The sequence below is a fragment of the Alternaria novae-zelandiae genome (assembly GCF_023758075.1).
Source record: "Alternaria novae-zelandiae strain BMP 2774 chromosome Unknown scaffold_14, whole genome shotgun sequence".
Classification (NCBI taxonomy): Eukaryota; Fungi; Ascomycota; class Dothideomycetes; order Pleosporales; family Pleosporaceae; genus Alternaria; species Alternaria novae-zelandiae.
The window spans coordinates 980,849-1,001,032 of NW_026056974.1; the positions used below are offsets into that span (position 1 = coordinate 980,849).

Genomic DNA, 20,184 nt, shown 5'->3' on the forward strand with positions numbered 1-20,184 from the left:
CGAGATTTGCTGCGTTCTGACAGGGCGATCGTCCTCGGCGTTGCTGCATGGAATGGTGGCATGTTGCAAGGGCTTATGAGTTGGGGTTGTACACGAAATCGAGAGGTGGTATGTCGTGATTGCACTAGCCGCTTGGGGTATAGACCCGGATGGACCACGTTGTTATTTGCTAGACAAGATACGTGACGATAGGGCAAGGGGATGGCTGATGTTTTACTTGCTGGGTCCTTGTAGGAGGACTTTGCTTTCACCGTTTTGTGGGTCAGCGCTATCATTCCAAGGCTCTGTGGCATTTCCGAAGTTTGGACCGATGTTCGCAGGAGAGCGGGGGAACGATTGGTACCAGGTGGTTTGCTCGATAAGTCCACTAATGCACTACCGTTTCCCTTTTCCTCCGATAATCCCGATACCTCTGATGAAGAAAATGACAACAGCCGTAGACGCAACACTCATACCAAAGTTGAACCAAGCCGTCGTCCTAATACCCACCTTGAGCGCATCATCCCACGGCTCCGTCTTATGTCCTTCACCACCAATCTGATCCACACTTAACCCCTTCTCCCTAGCCACAACAGCCGTCTGAACCGCCGTCGCAATCGCCAGCCCAACCGCCCTCCCAATCTGACCCACAGCCGTAATAAGCGCCCCTCCCAGCGAAGCATCCTCCGCCGGCAGCGTCTTGGCCACAAACAGCGTGAGAACAGGGAAGATGGTGTCCGCACCCGAGACACAGAGTACCATAGCCGGGAAGCCATACGCCCAATACGTCGTATGCACCGGAATAGGAATCGCAAAGAGCAGGGAGGATATACTCACGCAGATAGTACTAAACGTGAGTATATAATCGCCCGGCACGCGAGACAGAATCTGCCCCGTAATCGTAGCCACCAGGATCCCCGTGATGCCGTTCGGTAGAAAGCGCAGCGTGGTTTGGATAACGGAAAGGCCTTGGTAGTCCTGGAACCAGTAGGTTGCGAAGATGAGGTAGTTGTTGAAGGATGAGAAGAACAGCGCCATGAGCACATTGGCAGCAGTGAATTTGCCGTTTTTGAAGATACTCATTTTCATCAGCGGTCGCCTCTCTGTCTTGTGCTCGAGGTAGTGCTGCCAGAAGCCGAATGCGCCGATGATGATTAGTGAGAGTACGATGAGGACGGGTACCCATGGCGTACTCCAGCCCACGACGTTACCTTCGGAGAGCGCGAATACGAGGATAACGAGACCGATGGTGATGAGCGAGCCGCCGATCCAATCCACCGTGTTGCGCAACACAGGTTCGGGTGTCAACGGCGGAATTGGGATAACGAAGTAGCTCGCAACCGTAGAGATCCCCGCAATAATCCCGAACAACCAGAAAACCCATTGCCAGTCGAGATACTCGCCCACGACACCACCAAAGATATTGCCCAAGACGCCACCCAGTGGGGCTCCGGCGCCAAAACATCCAAAAGCAATGTCTTTGGTCTTGCCGGGTGGGAAGGTCGAAGCGAGGATGCCGAGAGCAGTTGGCGCCATGGCGGCGGCAGCGAGACCCTGGAGACCGCGAAAGATGTCGAAGCCGATCTCGTTGGGGATGAAGGGCGTTATTATTGATGTGAGTGTGAAGGCTGCGGAGCCCCAGAGGAAGATCATTCGTCGGCCGTAGACGTCTGCTAGACGGCCCCATAGAAGCTAGGCGGATGTGTTAGGAGAGGGTAGATATAAGAGAGAGTCATGAACGACGTACCAAGAAGCAGCCAAATGTAAGGTTGTAAGCGGAGATAATCCACTGCTGACGACTGACTGGAATATCCAATTCCTCCCCGATGGTAGGTAGAATGATAACCGATGCTTGAACCGCCATGGTCTATCGCAAGTTAATCAGTCTCCTTCCTCTCTTCTCCAATAAGGTTGGTCGGGCATACTCACGCTCAAAAACGGCGCCGCAGCAATCGTGGTAACAAGCGCCACACACCGTGCTTTCGAAAACGGCAAGCGCTCAGAAGCCGATGTATCCACAACCATAAGCCCTTCATCTTTCTCTGCATCATCCGCCATCTGGTGTGTCGCGGTGACCACGCGTTCCAGATCCGTGACGCCCTCAACAGGCTCCGGGGCTTTTTCTTCGCGTTTCGACATCTTCGTGACGCGCTGCGAAGGGATGCATATAACAGTCGGCAGCCTCCGCCATGCTTCCAGTGGGGTACCCCATCTTTATAAACGATTGAAGTCTGGGGGAAAGAATATGCCGAAGAGCTCGCTTGCCGACCGCCACAAATGCGCCTTTGCTAGTTCGGTTAAGGGTTTATCCGGGGGTGTGCAGGTGGAAAAGGTAGGCAAAAGTATGACAACGAGCTCTTGGTGTATGACGAATGGCAGTATGATGCGGAAAAGGAATCCTGATCTGCGAAAGCACCCGTATAAAGATGTTCTCTGTGGTGGTAAAGTAGCGGGAGGAATGGTCTTACATTCCACCAATCGCAGCACGGCTTATATCAGCAAGGACTAATGGTGGATGTTCGCTGTCGGTATATAGCAGTTGCATGTCAACGAGCGCAAGAGAGAACGGCGGCATGCGACACTAGATAATCAGCATCAACATGAGAAGTCAAGACAGTGGACATAAATTCATTGCTCGTGCTATTACGTTCCAGTTCCATTCCAAGTCGTCAAGCAACCTCAATCGATGTATGCAAGAGGGAGAAACGCGACCGAACCACTGTTGCCCAAGAGCCAGCCATCTCAAAAGAAGGCGGCGGCGGCGACATCATCAAACAAATAGTCTAAGCGCGAAAGGGGGTATGAAGAAGAGGGAGCAAAGGAAGATTTGTTTATGGCTTGTGGATGTCAATGACCATCTCGGTCTCGACGGTTTCCGCCTTCTTGGCGAACCTGGCGACATCGGCGCCCTCGACCTTGCCGTACATGGTCTCGGCGATTATGCCGGTGATCTGGTATGGGTCACCGTTGGAGGCCGGGCGGCGGTCCTCGAAGTAGCCCTTGCCCTCGGCTGCGACGGCGCGGGGGATACGGACGGAGGAACCGCGGTTGGCGACGCCCCAGGTGAACTTGTCGTAGGAGGCAGTCTCGTGCTTGCCGGTCATGCGGAGCTGGTTGTCGGAGCCGTAGACAGCCATGTGCTCGGCTTGGCGGGTGGACAGCTTCTCCATGGCGGCCTCGATGGCCTTCATGCCGTTGTCACCACGAGTCTCGTTGGTGGAGACGTTCGTGTGCAGACCGGCACCGTTCCAGTCACCGGGGATGGGCTTGGGCGCAAAGGTAACCTTGGCACCGAACTCCTCAGCGACGCGGTGGAGGAGGAAGCGCGACATCCAGAGCTGGTCACCGAGCGAGATGTCGGGGCAGGGACCGACTTGGTACTCCCACTGGGCGGGCATGACCTCGGCGTTGGTGCCGGAGATGGCAATCTCGGCGTACATGCAGGCCTTGTAGTGAGCCTCGACAATGTCACGGCAGAAGACCTTGCCGGTACCGACACCGCAGTAATAGGGGCCCTGGGGGGCGGGGAAGCCGTTCTTGGGCCATCCGTAAGGCCAGCCAAACTCGTCGAGAAGGGTGTACTCCTGCTCCAGACCGAACCAGAAGCCGTGCTCCTTGTGCTTCTCAAAGATGATTGCGGCGTCGTGGCGGAAGTTGTAGGCGTTGGGCGAGCCATCCGACATGTACGTCTCGCACATGACCAGGACGTTGTCGCCCAGACGGAAGGGGTCGGGGTAGTATGCAACGGGGCGGAGGTAGACGTCCGAGTTGTCGCCAGGCGCCTGGCCCGTCGACGAACCGTCAAAGTTCCATTCTGGGAGGTCCTTGAGGCTCTCGACCTTGGACTTGAGCGTCTGCGTGCATGTCAGTATGAGCCTCGGGTAATCGGAATGAAGTCGGGTGGGATAAGGGAACGACGTCACTGCGGGCTGTGGCTGGTGGTGGGGTGCGATAAGAAGGAACGCCAAAACTCCCGGCAGAAGGAGCGATTAGCGCCATGTGCGTCACACATGCAGACCACCACGCTCGCGACTCCAGTCGTCGAATGGCTTCTCCAGATTGTGTATCGCACGGCGCGTCGCAGCCAGTTGCTGCTCTCGGCTAGAAACCTCGAACCGCAGACTAGACCGATCCGCAGCCGTAGCGTGGTGCAAATGCCGCGGTATATCGCAGAGATCGTGGAGATCGGGTTGAGGGATCGGAAAGCTGGAAAATGCTCACCTTTGACTTGGAGCGGATTCCGTTGGAACCGTCTATCCAGACGTACTCGGCCATGACGGCGCCCTTTTGGGGGAGGTCAAGGTACTTCTTGAGCTGCAATGCGCGTTAGCATGTGTTTGGATGTAGCACGCGAGCAGTAGACTTACGTTGGCCGCATTGGAAACAATCGTTGAGTTCGCCTAGAACATGGTCAGCAAGAGTCGCGTGTAGTAGCAGTCGGCGACACGTACCATGACTGTGGTTGTGTATGTGTGGTGGTGAGGGAATAGCAAGTAACTCTTGACTGCGACAAGACAAGGCAGTGGAGGGGTTATAAGAGGGGTCTCTGTGTGAAGTGGGGAGTTATGATGGGCAAGTAGATAAGGATAGCGGGCCTGGGGGTCTGTTATAAGGTAAGAATGCTGGATTGCTTTGACTGTCTCGGCCTGTGGCGGGGCTAGCCGTGCTCAGATACTACTTAGGCTGGCCGTAGCCAAGAGGCGTCGCCGAACTGTTTCCGTGGGATGAAGAAGCAATCAATGTCTCTAAACGCGCGACTTTACGCCGCATCCCAGCATGCCTTGCCCACTCTGCAATCTCTAGGCTTCCGCTAGCCACGGTTGTACCGTCTCTCTGGTGATATTGTGCCCAATCTCGCGTCGCCGGTTTCCAAGGCTTACCATAGGCCCACGCGGTCTTTGTCGCGCATCGTGATGTTGGCTGACGGGCGAACGCACAGACGCACAGCCTCACCAGCTTCCGAGTTTGAGCGATTTGACGCTGGGTAGCGTCGCTGTAAGGGCAGCTAATTTTATCCAGGTACTGCCGAATTGGTCATGCCCTTCGGCCTTGGCCCGTACCAACGACAGTTACGACACACCGCTCCACACGACTATTGCTTTGCGATGGCCGTTCGTATGCATCGTCAACTTGTGCCCAACACGAGCTGCGCAACCCTGAATACCCAGACCCTGTGCGTCCACGTCTCGCGACACCTGCATGCCCAGCTCGCTGTAGTGCATAACCGTCGCGCTGGGCAGGGCGCGCCGTTGCCCGGGGTTGACATCGGGGGGCGATAAGGCCGGTTCGGGCCAATGGCTGCAGTTGCAGTTAGTCCTGCCTCGTCATGGCAGCATCACGCAAACCGCTCAACGTCGTTTCTTGTAGTCAGCATCCGAGGCTTTAATGGCCTTCCGACCGGTGTGCCCGTTCTATTTTCTGGGACCAGAGGACGTGCATTATTCTAGAAGAGCGCTGGAAGTCTCTGTCGCTGGTGTCGTCTCGACTTCGATGGTACGGCTGGAGGATTCCCATCTCAACCCCACAGGTTTCCTGGCCCGCCGGCGACACAGCGCGCACGCGGCACATTCGAGTTGCACGAATTGCCGTCATCCAAATGATAATCCCTCTCCAACCCCACGATTGTGATTAATCCAGCGCGTTCGAGACATCCCGACAAAGGTAAAAAAGCCGCACAGCGACGTCGGCTCAACATTATCGTGCGTCGACGTTGGGCTTAGCGGGGTTGCGGGCGAGCCGTCGATCCGCTAGCACTGCATGCCCCCTGGCACCAGAGATAAGGGACATGGGCGAATTTCCATGTTACGTTAGCCCATCGAGTAACGCCGCCGGCCGTTGCGCCCTGGATGACATGCTTGCCCGCCAGCGACACAACAACAGCTTTTCACAATGTCGATATCTCACAAGTAGCACCATCTGCGCAAACGTCACATCACAGTTCACAAACAGCCTGACGTTTGACGTGAAGATCAGGAACCGTGCATGTGGCGGTGTCATCTCCGCTTTAGGCAAGGCTGGAGGCCCGCTCGTGTGCTGGAGCGTGGTCGAGAATGCTTGTATTTCCCCAGATGATAGCTTGCGCTGATCCAGGGAGCCTCATCTGCATGGTTCACGCCAGGCAGCCAGTCAGCCAGTGGAGTGGTGGTGCTGAGCATGGACAGTGCTCACACGTGCGGCCTATACCGACAGGAAACGCACACCACCAGACATTGCGAGTCGTTCGCGAGACGACGTCTAGCTGCGTTGGGAGATATGGAGGCCAACCATCAGACGTGGAAAAGGCGATCAGTTCCCTCTAACGCAGCCATCGGCGAACGGTGTCTCTGCCACATGGCGTTGGCCTCTGGGCTGCGTCGCTGCGATACCCGGCGTGCGCACAGAAGCAATGTGTGGCACGACCCCTCTGGTGCGGTCCGGGACGATTGATGACCTGCAGCGCGATATGGGTGTGGTGGGGTGGCAGCAACGGGTGTACCTGCAGCAGCATAGGCTACGCTGGACGAAGCGCTCGGAACGATACGGGGGAAGATTTTGGCCATGGCCGACCTCCGGGAAGCTAGGCCTCCGGAAATGGCGCCAGTAGCATGGTGTTGGAAAATCCGGGGTAGATGTTGGCGTCGCTGCCGGATGGGGGGCGATGTGGCTATAGGTTATGCGCACTGATCTCGCGTTAGTACAACTCCACCCGCTCTCAGTCCATGGCGCAATTAGCTTCTCCGGATCACTGCCTCTGAGCTCCCGAAGATGCTGGAGAAGTGATTGTCGGCGATTCATGGTCCACTGTATCGACATGGGCCAATCATGGTGAATGCCAATGACGCATTGACGAAGTAGCAGTTGCGACGCCAAACGTCGGGTTGAACAAGGGATTGCGAGCAGACGGTTCCGCGATATTGTCTCTGTCGCTGCACAATGAAGGAGCCTCACGTAGTGTTTGCGTGTTTGTACACTGGCAATATGGTCTTGTCTGCGAAAGGTCAGTGTTCGTCAAATCACTCCCGTCGGCACCTCCAGGGCTTCGAATTGGTCGCTCGGATAAGACGTCCCCATCACACAGCGGTACATGTGTTATATCGAACACGTCTATCATCGGCCCTGCTGCCATTGGGGTCGCGATAGGTTTGTAGGTGAGCCATGTTGTCGGTCTCGGTTCGTCGACGGACACGCCTTGGCATGTACCTATGCCGAGGACATGGGATCGATTAACAGCAGCGAGTTCTGTTCCGACTGTAAATACCGCCTCGCGAGTGGGACAACATGGCGGCCATTCGCTAAAATCGAGGTGATGCTGCGCGAGAGGACGAAGGAGAGGGCGGAGTAAGAGAAGGAAGACTGGAGTACGTCGTGGGCCACGCGCTACCACGGTCGCTTTTTCACTTGACTGGTTCGTTTTGAAGATGAGTAGTAGAATAGAGATGTCTCACTCCGCTCCTTCTGGCAGCGACAGACGAGAAACGCGATGTCGTTCCTTCCGCTTCAGTCTCCTCAGCGCCTTGGTGAGCATGGGGCAGCAGATTTTGGCGTTCGCTCAAGACGGTACAGATGAACGGTCCCCACTGCAGGTCGAACTGTTTGCACCGAGCATCGAAACATAGGTACTTGCCTACACTGGCCCAGGAGCTGGATGGTGTCGCCGGTATTCCATCGCCATTACCTGACCGACCGCGAGAGGTGGTCGCACGAAACGTCTTAGAACGTGACGGAATTGAAAGAGCAGGAAGCAAATGCTCGAGAAAGAAGAATCAATCGTCTTGTGTGGTCATGTCGTGAAGTTGGAGCATGATGAGGGGAGGAAGCTTGGGCTACAGCCGTGGCCAATGAGCGATTGCGATGGGGTAACAGCAACCACGACGCTCCTGCCCTGCGCGTTTTTTGCATCTAGCTTGTATCAAAGTCAGTGTTACATGGTGATGTGTTCACAAGGTAATCACAAAGCAACACCGCGATTGCAGTGCTTGTTGAAGTCCTGAGACTTGCAGATATCCCAAGATCAGCTCGTGCGGCTCAGAGAGGTGAAACAAAGTAAGAGGCTTAGAACGTGATACAGAAGAGCAGGTCGTTCGGCAGAGCAGGCTGAAGGGAGCCTGTTGGATCTTCGGAAAGAGTGCGTCAACGGATGATGTGATGAGTAGGGGACGTAGTTATTAGCGAATGCATCCAGCCTACACTTTACTCACGCAAGGTACCTGGAATTGGGATATGTTCAAAAAAGGTGAACGTGGAGACTCTGCCCTTCGATGGCCCAATGCGGACAACCACACAGACATCACCGGTCGGCATGAGCAAACACAGTCTAACCCAAGCTCTACCCTTCCACTTCCACTACGCGCACAACACGCTTCTGGCTACATCACTCTCACCCCCCGCTCTTGACAACAGAGCTCACTGGATCTGCGCGCTTTTCCGCCATCATCATTGAGCCAGCGGTGCAGCTTCGACAGTGAGGACCGCACGTCTTTCACTGAATGACCCACTGACGAAAGACTTGACAGAGCCATGGCTGACAGCAACTTCTCCTGCTATCGTGATGAGCCTATCGATGCGCGACACCAAGCGGAACGCAACAAGACCTCAAAGCCGTCCAAGCCCGATAGCAACCATACATTCAGTCCCAAAGGATGGCCTTTAGAGAGTCGCGCGGGGTTCCAGGCCCTTATGCAGCTCGGTCAACAGAATCCAAACCACAGCTCAGCTTGGCCCAGTTTGGACTATCTTTTTGAAGAGAATGCACGTCTCCAGTCAGATATTCGTTCTTCCCAGATTCGTTCCAGCGAACAGCGCGCTTCGGACAAGGCAAAGCGCGATGCGATGCGGGCACAACTTGAGCGTGTCAAGAAGATGGAGATCTCGAAGCGACCCGTGAGCACCAAGGCGGAAGAGACAGGTCAAGAGAAGAGAACGTCGGCATCGTCAGTCCTTCCTACTGATCCTCACGCGCGCTCGCGATCACAAGATGGTACTGCACCGATACCTGAACACGAATCTCAACAGGGCCAGACCTCAGACGACATCACCAGATCGCTCGGTCACCGAAACAAAAGCCACCCCACTCCGCCAGGCCTCAGTGGCAATGATCATTCTCCTCCGCATGATCGCGATGAAGCTCAGGTTACAACAACAAGTCCTGAGAACATCGCAGCTGTTGCCAAATCGCCGAAGTTCAAGGATGATACCAGCCAGGCGCAGTCAGGCAATGCATGCGCAGGACAGGCGAAGAAGCGATTGAGTGGCCACAGCTTGAAACGTGTGTTGAAGGGTGCGACGAAAAAGATTGGACTCCGCCGTGATGCAAGCAGGTAGACTATGAAGACGGCGTGGAAGCCTCGCTTAGGAGGATTGATCGAGGAGGACCACGAGGGTTGGTTCTGTACTTAGCAGCACATACAAGTAGAGCCAATATACCAGACCGACTTCGTGTTATTTGCCGCCTACTCTGTCAACTGTTTCATAGAGGATCAGGATGCACAATAATGTAGACCGCAACTTTGAATGTATCCGGCAACGGACGTAGGAAGTGGCGTAGTTCTGCTAATTAAATGAGGAAAGTAACTGCAAGACTTGTGGTAGCTCTAAATCCGCCGCTGACGCAGAGTGTGATGGAGACGCTAGTCGCGGCTGCCCTAAAAGGTATTTTTGTAGATGTGACTACATCCTCACGATCTGCACTCTCAGAACGGCGACGCCTTCCATGCTAGCCCAGCCTATACAAACTGCAGTATGCCGTACTTTGTCTCGAACCGTGGTTGTCCAGCTCCAGCTCAGCCCAGCCCCTGAGATTAGCGAAAGGATGCGCTGACTCGTCGCGAACCACGTCGGCGGGACGCGTGACCCTGGGTGGTCGGCAATACAGGCCTGGAGGTGTCTGTCGCAGACGTGTCTTGTGTGACGGTCTCGCGCCGAAAACACGGCGACATTGTTTCGCAGCACGATAATATCCGTCCCGGGGATGCAGGGTGGCTGTTGGGCAAAAAGAAAAGCTGCAGGTACGGCGAGCGTGGTGCGCGGAACAGAGACGTGGACCTGGTCCCATGGTGCGACGACTCCACCTTGAGTGGCCACACTTTGGTAGACAGCTACTAGACATGTACTGTAATATATAGAGCGGCTTTACGCCGGCGTGGCACAAAGCCTGTCTTAGACTCTCTTGCTGTGGAGGGCGAGAAGCCACTTTGGACTACGGGCAAAGCAGCTAGGCCAGGGCACTTTGCAGGAGACTACCGTCCAGGATCGCCGCTGGGATGTCTCTCGCAAGCCGTGACAACCCCGATTCTGGTCTGATACTCTTTTGCTCGCCCAATCTCCCATCTGCCGTTTGCCCGTGCTTTTGCCCGTTCTTGCTGTTGCTTGAGTGTGTAATTCATGTCAACTTCATGAAAATACTATTGTAACCTTTGGTAGCGTGGAGCGCTGTACTTTTCTTCGTGCGCAGCGCATATTACTCTGCCTAATCGATATCCCCGTTCCCGACGTGCATGCTCGACCTCCTGCGCCATGCATCGACACGCCCTGTCCGAGACGACTGGCATGGCGGGAATGGCCTCGTCGCGCTCGTCGCGGAGCCACAGCTTCAGCAGCGACAAGACGCCCTCGCTGGCCAGCTCCGTCACCTTCCAGATGCCCACGACGGTGCGCCCGGCGCCGGCCTACATTGCGGCATCCGTCGCCTCGCAGACGGTTACCGACCACCACAATGCCCAGCTGCGCGACCAGGACGCCGACACGGACGAGCTGCAGAACGCCATCTTCTCGGAACAGGCATTGGCCCTCCTCAATGCCTTCCTCGACCACCTGCTCTTCGCTTTCCTCTCTAGTGCGCGCTCGCCCGCCCTGACGGCCATCCGCCCCGCCGTGTCCGACGTGCTCAAGCCGCGACTGGCCCGCGATGCCATTGAGGCGGCCGACGAGGAGCTGCAGGGGCTGCTGGCCGGCGAGGAGGACGACGAGCTCTCCACAGCGCAACTTAGGGCTGCCGAGCGGTGGGACGTGGAGAAGGTGTGGAAGCGCACCCGCCTGCGCATCATGGTCTACACCCGCCTGGGCGAGCTCGAGGACGAGGACGAGGAGCGCTATGTGCAGCAGGAGCGCGGCCTCAGCATGGACGACGACGAGGACGACGAGGCTGGACTGGTCGCCTGGGCCTCTGCCATCTTCCTCACCTCGGTCATCGAGTACGTGGCCGAGCAATTACTACTCGTGGCCGGCTCGGCGGCCTTTTCGCGCATGGCCGCGCGGATGAAGAAGCTGGCCCAGCAGAACGATGACCAATCGCAGCAGCTCATCGAGCGTCTGATCATCGAAGAGCCCGACGTGGAGAAGATTGCCCTCAACTCGGCCCTAGGCAGGCTCTGGCGGACGTGGAGGAAACGCGTGCGGTCCCCCATCACGCCCATGTCCCCGCGAGGTGTCCAGCAGGCCCCAAGCTACTCGAGCCTGCACCACCGCAAAGCCAGTCGCGAGACCATCAACACCCTACACAGCGAGCATGAGCCCCTGCCTGAACACCCCCCTACCGAGACCGACATCGCCGCCAACATACCCCTCCCCATCGGCGACAACGACGTCAACGAAATCGAGGTGCCTGGCCTGGCGCCCACATATGAAGATGGGGCGGAGGGCTCAGGCATGCAGACACCCGTCCAGCGACCCCAGCGGCCGTCCAGTGTTCTTTTGCTGTCTTCACTGGTGGAGTCCTCCATCAAGAGCAACAGGCCCCGTCCCTTGTCGATGCCGCTGCGTCAGGCACCACAATTCACCATGCCCGCACAAGCTGAGGAAGAGGATACCCCCCTGCAAGCAACAGAGGAGACTGCAGAAGATACTGAGGATCAGCAGGACGAGTCGTCCGAGGAAGATGCCTCCATGGTGGCATTCGCGGCGGCTACTGGCATGGGCTTCCGAAGGAGCGCAGTTGGGCCGTCGCAGGAACCAGAGCATCAAGCTGAGAAGGTCGAGGAGACTGAGAAGACTGAGCAGGCAGACGAGACGCACGAGGCGACCCCCGAAAGCCCACCCCAGGTTATGCGGTCCAAGCGAATGTCAATCGAACGACCCGGCCCTCCAGGACTGGTCCGCACGTTCTCAACCCGCAGTTCGAGCCTCAAATCACCCGTTGGAACACCCTTGGCAACACCAAAAGCCCCTGTCCACTCTGAAGGGCGATCCTATCTCGACGACGAGCCATCAGACGACGAGCCGGAGCAGCATCGTGCCATTGGCGTCGCGCGAACATCGGACAGCGTTATACGGTCAGCGTCGAACTCCCCCAGCGATTCGCCCCATGAGCGCAGGAGACCGGGCAGTGGAGGCTACGTTGAGGTGCCACCTCGAGACTTCACGCCAACGTCGCTTACATACAGCAACACCCCCTCGCCTGATAGCAAGCCGAACGTGCCAGACCGTTCCGTGGCACGCAAAGAAGTCAACAGAAGGTCCTTCACTGGCGCCGAATTGGTCCCAGGCCCCGCCGCGTACGAAGGTCCCACCAGCGCACCCAGGAGACAGGATTTAGCCCGCTCAGCATCGCGTGGTTCGTCACTGCCAGCGCTGCAGGAAGTTGAGAGCAACACTCCACAGCACAAAAGGAAGACGCCGTCGATTCACACCAGCCGTAGCGTGCGTACCTCGGACAGTCCCAGGCGAAGTCCCACGTCTGCGACTGATACATCCGAGCGACGAGCGACGAACCGCCTATCTACAGACGATTCGGCTCGTTCTCCGCATGTGGCCGATAAATCCTCTTCGGACAACTCTTCGCTGAAGCGCGGCACATCGACCTCTTCATCTCTTCGGAAGCAGGGCGCTTATCCCGTCGTCTCAAGCGGACGGGAGTCTATTGGAAGCCACCGCTCCCGTGGACTGAGTGGCCGCATGTCTGAAGAAGACCGCGCCCGCGAATTCGACTCTTTGGTCAAAGGACAGGATACGGTAAAGTTTACATTAACCCCCGAAAGCGTGCGAACTGCCGATGTAAGTCGTGCTTGCTTCCCTGGATCACATGTGCTAATGATCTGTAGAAGGAATCTCCCGTCGTGAAGAAGGCGGAACTACGAAGGCCCTCCGCATCTTCTGTAACTGTGTATCCCCGCGTCAATGCCGAAGACAAGTCGTTTGGAACTGCGAACCTGCCCAACACCACAGCACCAAGAACCAAGGGACCTACCGCCGCCAATCACAAGCCTTCACCCAGTCGGAAGGTGGTCACCAGGCCGCTTGCAAGAGATCCAAAAATCGAGTCTGAGTCTATGCGTGACTTTGCGGACTTTATCCGGTCGACTGGTCCTTCTCCTGGACAAGAGAAGCCAGTGCAGCCCTTTGTCAACATCAGTGGGAATGGCCAAAAGTCGGGCAACCAGTCGACCTCGTCTCTCGGACGTAAGATGTCCATGTCAAAGCAATCCAGCAGCGCCAACGGATCCGCCACGCGAGCACGCCCAAACATGGAGCCGCGCAGTCCCGCAGGCCTAAGCACCGGCAACGGCGACCTCATCGACTTCATCCGCCAAGGCCCACCCGACGCAAACCACGGCCAACCCAGAATCCCGCGAAACGTAGCGCCCTTCCGTACAACCGTTGATTCCGACCAATTCGAGACGATGCTCGGTGGCCACGGCAACGTAGAGTCAGCATACGGCTCCGCATCCTCAACCCTGGAATCAAAGGATAGCACACAAACTATCAATTCACGAACCGGTCTAATCCCCTCCCCCAGCGTCGTCCAGCCCGCTTACTCCAACACGCCTCAGCAACTCACCGGCAGCATGTCCGGCCCCGATGAACCACACATCACCCGCACGCGTCGTCGCGTCAAAGACCCCTACGCCATCGACCTGTCCGACGAGGATGAAGACGACGAGGATGAAGATGAGGATCAGTTGACGGCTCTTCCTACGCCGACTAACCAACACCCGCCCCAGCAGGTGCAAAGACAACAGGCTCCTCCTGCGTCAAGACCGCAAGCCCCACGACAGGAGAGTCTGATGGATTTCTTAAACGGGATGGAGCCTCCGAGTACTAGTAAACCTCAGCCGTTTATGCTTAGTGAAGAGACTATCGCTGCTGCGAGGGCGAGGGCGGCTGCGAGTTCGAATACTAGTCTGGGGTCTGCTGCGTCTACGAAGGGGAATGGTAATAACTACGGCAACCACAATAACAGCACTCCCGCCTTTGGTTCCATATCCTCCTCAAACTCCTACACAGGCTCGGGTTCGAATAATAAATCCAGACTCCAAGCTCGCGCCCCTGCTGTCTCTGATAATATCCGCGGCGGTGGTGGAGGTGGATCAAGAACAGCAACGAGTGACCTCGCCGACTTTTTGAAAAATAGCGGACCCCCGGAGATGCCGGAGCCTCGGCAGCAGGGAAGGAAGGAGGAGGAGAAGAAGAGTAAGAGGTTTTGGAGGAGGGGGAAGACTTATGGGGATTTGCCTTAGGTTTGAGGGGGAAGGGAGAGAGGGGAGGGGAGGGGATGGAGGTGTGAAAGGCGAGGGGGAGGTGTGAGGGGGGTGTGAGGGAGTTGTTTTGTGATGTTTTTTATTTCTTGGATACCCGGGTTTTGGATGGTGTTGGTTTTTGGTTTGGGAGTGGAGGGTCAAGGGTTTGGGGGTGGGATAGATGGTAGTAAGGCGGGCTTGGATATGATGGTGGTGGTGGTAGCAGTACTTTGATACAAGTGTGTGTGTGGATGTAGATGTGTGTATTTGTTGGCCTGGCCCGCTCATATTGACTTGTAATGAATCATGGTTTTTAGTTATGGAATGATATTGTTTCTTTCTCTCGTTATCAAACTTTGAGTTAAAGTAAGATGGGTAGTGAGATGTATGAGTACGGTGTTGTTTGAAGAGACGAGAAGAGACGAGACGAGACGAGACTCAGCTCCAAAACGGACTCATACTTTCCTCTTGGTTTGATGTGCGTTGCTGTCCTGACGATGATGCTGATGCCGCAGTCGTCCCAGCCGTCCCAGCCGTGTTTGGTACACTTATCTCCTGTCAGCCAGTCTCGATCTTCTGGAAAAGATTTCGTGGAAGGGGGGTAGGGAAGTGAATAACAACATACGTAACCTCCCTCAACCTCGCTTCTGTAGCCGCTATACCGGGTGTGCGACTATACAAATCTACGACGTAGCCTACGATTTGGATTTCTTTTCGCACGTAAGGACTCGACTTGAGAGATTGAATGTCGGTTCTGATAGTGGTCTCTGGAGTCGTTGTGATGTGTGTGCAACCTTCACAAACCATGATACATCAGTCTCGTGCCTCGACGTCTACCGCTTCTCTTGCTGAGCACAGGGAATAAGAACGTACCCGCATGTCCCATCACAATCACCAATCCCAGCGGCGCGGATTGGTCAGCCCAGTAGATGCTGTTTATAACCTCCTGCGTGACACGCGCACCGTTTGTGGCGTGGACTGTGGCGTGCGTGGTGTTGAAGTGGTGGGATGGGTGGAGGAGGGTAGATGTACTGGATTCTGTGCAGCAGACTGGGGGGTTTATTAGAGTGGGTTGGGGATGCGTGGAGGGGGATGGGAAGGGGATGGGAAGGGGATGGGAAGGAGAAGGGGAAAGGGGAAAGAGATGAAGATAGAGATGGAGATGGAGAAGTAATGGTGTGACTTACTGATGAAAAGACCACCGGATGTTGACATGGTCGGGAAGTATATCTAGGTAGAGAAGAATTGGGTATTGATATTGGTGAAGAAGCGTCTAAAAGAAGATATGATGGTATTCGATATCCTTTTGACGATCGTTGTCGAACTTGACACTAATACCTCTCCTCAAGACTCCTCCTCCTTCTTATACAATCTCCCACAATACCACATCAACACCCATACCTTCTTCCAGGCCAACCAACGCAATTCATCCTAACTCCCCTTCACCCATCCTGCCCACGTAATCAGCACATAACCACAAAACACCGCCACTCCCTTTCTCACCCTCACCCTCTCTCACCATTTACAGCTGACCAAGCAACGCATCTTACCTTGCCCCTTCCTTCTCTTCCTTCTTTTTCTTCGCCTCCCGCTCGGTGAGAGCAATTGAAGTTGATTACACATACCTTACATACCTTACTATTCTCCCATATCGACACGAGAGAGAAAAAGGAAAAGCCAAGATGTCTTGCATACATGCGCGTTCTAGACGTCCCGCACGTTGGCGTCAGCGTACCTAGGTAGGTATCTACAGACGGGAGATATTTATTATAGACCAGTATGCTCGAATCCTTTCTAACGCAAGCGGCTTGTTCACGCGAGAAAACCGGTGGCCGATGTCGTAGTACAGGTGTATTCGGCGTGAATGGATGAGTAGTTGATTGAGTGGTTAGATGGATGCATGGACGGACGGAAGTATCAACGCCAGAACTCTCTGCTATGTTTAGCAAGCAACTCAAATACTTACCTAGTAACGTGGTTGTAATAACGCCATACCTCCTTTCCCATTCCCTCAACACCCCAATGTCCATCCTAAGTCCTCTCGGCCCCGAACTCGGCCATCGCATCGCAAAATGCGCCCGTACGAAGCAGACCAGACCTGCATGAAGCCACCAACCCTCCCACACATCTCCCCCTTTGCGACTAGTCAGGCACAGGTGTATTTGTGTAAACTCGCATTCAATTACAAAGCCCACCGCGGATTTGATCTTCCTGCATGGCGTCATACCACCACTCCCCGCTTTTCCCAAACGGGAAAAGCACGATGCATGCAGGACACGGAAACGGGCTAGTGGGGTAAGCTGACGGGTTGCTGAATAACACAGGATGTTGTGACGTCTACATGGTTGCTGTAAGTGTTCGGGCCTGTGGGAGGTGGCTCGGACGAGGGATGTAAATGGTGTGAGTGGAAGTAGGGTGATTTGAGTATGTGTTTTGGAAGGGGTGGTGCAATATCACCTACCTATCTCCTCACTCTCTATGTGCGTTCGAAACTATACAGCGGCAACCAAGCCCCTCTCATCAGCACATCCACAACTGTTAACATCCTCACCTCCCCATCTCCGACACATCAACTTCACAAAGAATAACAACATTCGCGTGGATATGTCGCTTTGGGCGCATTAGCGAGGGAGTGACTGCAAGGCAAGCAGCAAGGGTCCATCCGTTGGCGATGCGTAGCCCCACTATTACGTGGCTGTGGCTTGCAGTATGTAGCTGATCGAAGGGATCTCCGCCGCTATTTCACGCATGCATACGGCGGGATTGTGATCTTGATGGTGTTGTGGTTGATGACTTTGCAGTGACAAATATGAGGGGAGCATGGGGAGGGGAGAAAAAGGAATGGGGGTGTTGTATTGATTATGGTGGTTTGTAACTACTGATTAAGGCTATGGGGGATGTGATGGATGGTAGTGTTGTCTCTGATCTCTTGTTGGAGTGTTTCCTTTGCTATCCATCGGTGTTGTAGATAAATGCTGTCCTTGTATCTTCGCTGCGGGGTCTTGAGAGGATTATCCAGTTTCTTGTCGGGTGGATGAAGGTTTCGGTTGCCGAATACTACGACGCCTGTCTGCGACCAGATGGATACGAGATTTGAGCCTGGAGCATGCAATGCCGTTCGTCATGTCGACCTGCCAAACGAAAACTTCTCGACCAATTTCATGGCAGCGCTTTATACTGTGGCGGCAGTGATCGCTCGCTCCCGTCTGCTCGTAGAGTTCGAAGCGGTATAGCGATAGTCGTAGAAGATACATCCGACTTTGGCTGATAGGGTGGCGGCGCCTCCCCATGCTCATCCAGTCCCTCAGTCTGGCGAAGCAGAACAGAGTTGGTGGCCCCGTATCGTCCGTGTAGGAGCCTCCGTGTGCCAGGCCAGGCTTCGGCGTCTCTCGCTGGTGCTTGTTGCCCGTTCTGACGCCGGACGGTCAGATGACGGACTCTGCGGCGTCGGATGAGCCATGCTGCGACGAGGATGAGTCCCGCGAGCATGCCGAGGAGGAGGTAAAAGTACTTGTAGAAACTGGTGTTATTGCGTTCTTCTGGGTAGAGTTCGGCGTCGTTATCGTCGTCGCTGCGGCGGAGGATGCTTGTTCCAGCCGCTGGGGGCGTTTCCGCGAGCAGACCGAGATAAGCCATTGCGTCGGTTGACTACAGTGAGCGTAGTGTGGGTATTGAGTGGAGATAGCGAAGCATTCGTAAGGGTGCCCCAGTGAATGATTCGTACGAGGGGCGAAGGTAGTGATTAGGGCATGGGCGGGGTGATAGTGAAGCATGGGCTGTTCGCGGTTGTATCGCCTGCATCGCTCGCAGCGTTCGCTACTTCTTCAAGTAGATGGTGAAGGAGGCGCGGAGGAGCCATCTTGGTGTGGCATCTCATACAGGGAAGGAGTTGAACAGGTCTGCAGCCTTCATCATGATAAGGCTGAACGCCCTGGAGCGTACAATAACGTTGGGTTATCAGCGTTGCATATCTTCATCATTGTAAGATGGGAGTGTCGAAGTGATGTAGCGGAGGCACCGGAATGGCGTGCTGGGGCTTGCAGATGATGGCGCCAAGCAATCGCGTCAGTTGCGCGCTCGCACCCTGTTGTCCAGTCTTCCACTTAACCCACCTGCACCCCGCAACCTCGCATCCACTCTCCAACATGGTCAAAGCTATCAGAGGTATGTCACGCCTCTCCCACCAGTTCTCGCGATACTGATTTTCTAGGCACACTCGTCAAGTGCGACGCTTCCATCAAAGCCATGCTAGTGGACATTGACAGCAAGAACAACAACGAATACATCATCGAGGAGCTCGACGAGGAGCACATTCTGGTCAAGGAAACGAGGATCAATGAGCTCAAGGCCCGTTTGAACCAGGTAGGTGTCGTGTTCATATGGTGTGGTCACTACTGACAGTCACAGATGATGAGAGAACGCTTGAAGGAACCAGAGAGTTCGGACTCTGAGTAGACGTCTGGCTTATGGCTCAGTCGTAGCACTAAAAACCTTATTCTGGTTTCTCTTCACCGCTCCCAACCGCTCGACCGTCAACCGCTCGATCCTTACATGCCCGCCTTCTGCGCCGCGCTCTCCTGGGAGCCTACCCACTTCGGCCTGTGGTCGACGTACAACTCGGCGTTCATCGACATGTTGTCGAGGATCTTGGTGTCGTCAAGAGTTCCGACCTTGATGATGCGCTTGCCAGCAAAAGTATCGCCCTGGCGCCACATGGTCGAGCCGCAGTCGCCGCTATACGAGGTCAGAACAGGACTCGCTATACCGTAACGAATACATACCAGAACATGGAAGTAACATCGTTTCCGCTGTCGCCCTTGACCGTGTGTGCCTTTGGCGTACCCTTGGTGACCTTGAAGCCCTCGTCCGAGTAGACGGCGTTGGTTGAGTAGGCGGATCCGGTGATCTTGCGGCAGTCAAGGCAGTGGCAGAGGATCTGCATATCCTATTAGCGACGACACAGACTTCATCAGGATACCACCTACGTTGCCTCCGCTCTCGCCCTGCACCTCGTAACGGACGTTACCGCAAAAGCATCCTCCAGCAGGCATCTTGATAAGTTGGTGGGGTGGGAAGTTGGTTGGTGGAGTTGTTTAAGCTGTGAAGGTTGAAAGAGCAAGTGTCGTGTTGGACTGCCTTCACCTCGGGCTTTATACTCGAGTTCCTACCCCGCTGTATCGATCGTCAACTTGGACAAGAAGCGCCCTACGCATCCAAGTTCCCCACCACTGGCCTAGCGCCGAGGCCTGATTCGGTTCAACCGCGAGGGTCTGCCGCCGACGCATGACGGGTAGAGGGAAGCCGTCCGCTTATGCTGCTTACGGTTGAGGGGCATGTTTGCTGTCATTGGCAGTTCTAGGTCTGGCCATAGTTCTGGTCGGGTTATGATACTTCGCTTGGACGAGGGGCAATTCCAAATCAAACACTCTCACACCCATGCGGACCGATTGACAGTTGTAATGTTTGCTTGAGCCGAAGATGCCGACTATGCCGCACGGCTGTGGCGTGAGACGAGTGCTTACTGAGAAGAATGTACCTTGCTTTAGCATTTATTCGAGGAGAATACACTGCGCATGTGTGTAAGCCACAGTTGAACAGCTATGACGTTGTCAGACGGTTTGCGGAGCGGGGTTTTCCCAATGCGGTTACGGCTAGTCGAAGCACGTGAATTCGAGTCAATTTGGCGTTTGCGCGCAGCCCGACCTCTACCTGTGCACGCAGTGAACACTATGCGATGGACGACCTCGCGCTTTGATCAAATCGGGTCATTGACCGC

General features: G+C 55.3%; 6 protein-coding genes across 6 annotated transcripts; 3 read left to right on the forward strand and 3 right to left on the reverse strand.

Moving 5' to 3' along the window:
* Positions 1–375: 375 nt before the first annotated feature.
* On the reverse strand, positions 376–2,118 carry J4E88_007156 (uncharacterized protein; the record flags this gene model as incomplete). Its single annotated transcript, XM_049400777.1, has 3 exons — positions 376–1,671; positions 1,727–1,846; positions 1,909–2,118. The coding sequence occupies 3 exons, from the start codon at positions 2,116–2,118 to the stop codon at positions 376–378; spliced, it is 1,626 nt and encodes a 541-aa protein (XP_049253725.1).
* A 692-nt stretch (positions 2,119–2,810) lies between these two features.
* On the reverse strand, positions 2,811–4,433 carry GLN1 (glutamate--ammonia ligase; the record flags this gene model as incomplete). The annotated part of the gene is made up of 4 exons (XM_049400778.1): positions 2,811–3,833; positions 4,201–4,293; positions 4,347–4,379; positions 4,431–4,433. The coding sequence occupies 4 exons, from the start codon at positions 4,431–4,433 to the stop codon at positions 2,811–2,813; spliced, it is 1,152 nt and encodes a 383-aa protein (XP_049253726.1).
* A 4,042-nt stretch (positions 4,434–8,475) lies between these two features.
* Positions 8,476–9,279, forward strand: J4E88_007158 (uncharacterized protein; the record flags this gene model as incomplete). Its single annotated transcript, XM_049400779.1, has 1 exon — positions 8,476–9,279. The coding sequence occupies one exon, from the start codon at positions 8,476–8,478 to the stop codon at positions 9,277–9,279; it is 804 nt and encodes a 267-aa protein (XP_049253727.1).
* Positions 9,280–10,503: 1,224 nt separating this feature from the next.
* Positions 10,504–14,408, forward strand: J4E88_007159 (uncharacterized protein; the record flags this gene model as incomplete). The annotated part of the gene is made up of 2 exons (XM_049400780.1): positions 10,504–12,945; positions 12,993–14,408. 2 exons carry the CDS (start codon positions 10,504–10,506, stop codon positions 14,406–14,408), a joined length of 3,858 nt encoding a protein of 1,285 aa, XP_049253728.1.
* A 4,145-nt stretch (positions 14,409–18,553) lies between these two features.
* On the forward strand, positions 18,554–18,863 carry J4E88_007160 (uncharacterized protein; the record flags this gene model as incomplete). The annotated part of the gene is made up of 3 exons (XM_049400781.1): positions 18,554–18,572; positions 18,619–18,770; positions 18,816–18,863. The coding sequence occupies 3 exons, from the start codon at positions 18,554–18,556 to the stop codon at positions 18,861–18,863; spliced, it is 219 nt and encodes a 72-aa protein (XP_049253729.1).
* A 92-nt stretch (positions 18,864–18,955) lies between these two features.
* On the reverse strand, positions 18,956–19,459 carry J4E88_007161 (uncharacterized protein; the record flags this gene model as incomplete). Its single annotated transcript, XM_049400782.1, has 3 exons — positions 18,956–19,142; positions 19,190–19,344; positions 19,394–19,459. 3 exons carry the CDS (start codon positions 19,457–19,459, stop codon positions 18,956–18,958), a joined length of 408 nt encoding a protein of 135 aa, XP_049253730.1.
* Positions 19,460–20,184: the final 725 nt, after the last annotated feature.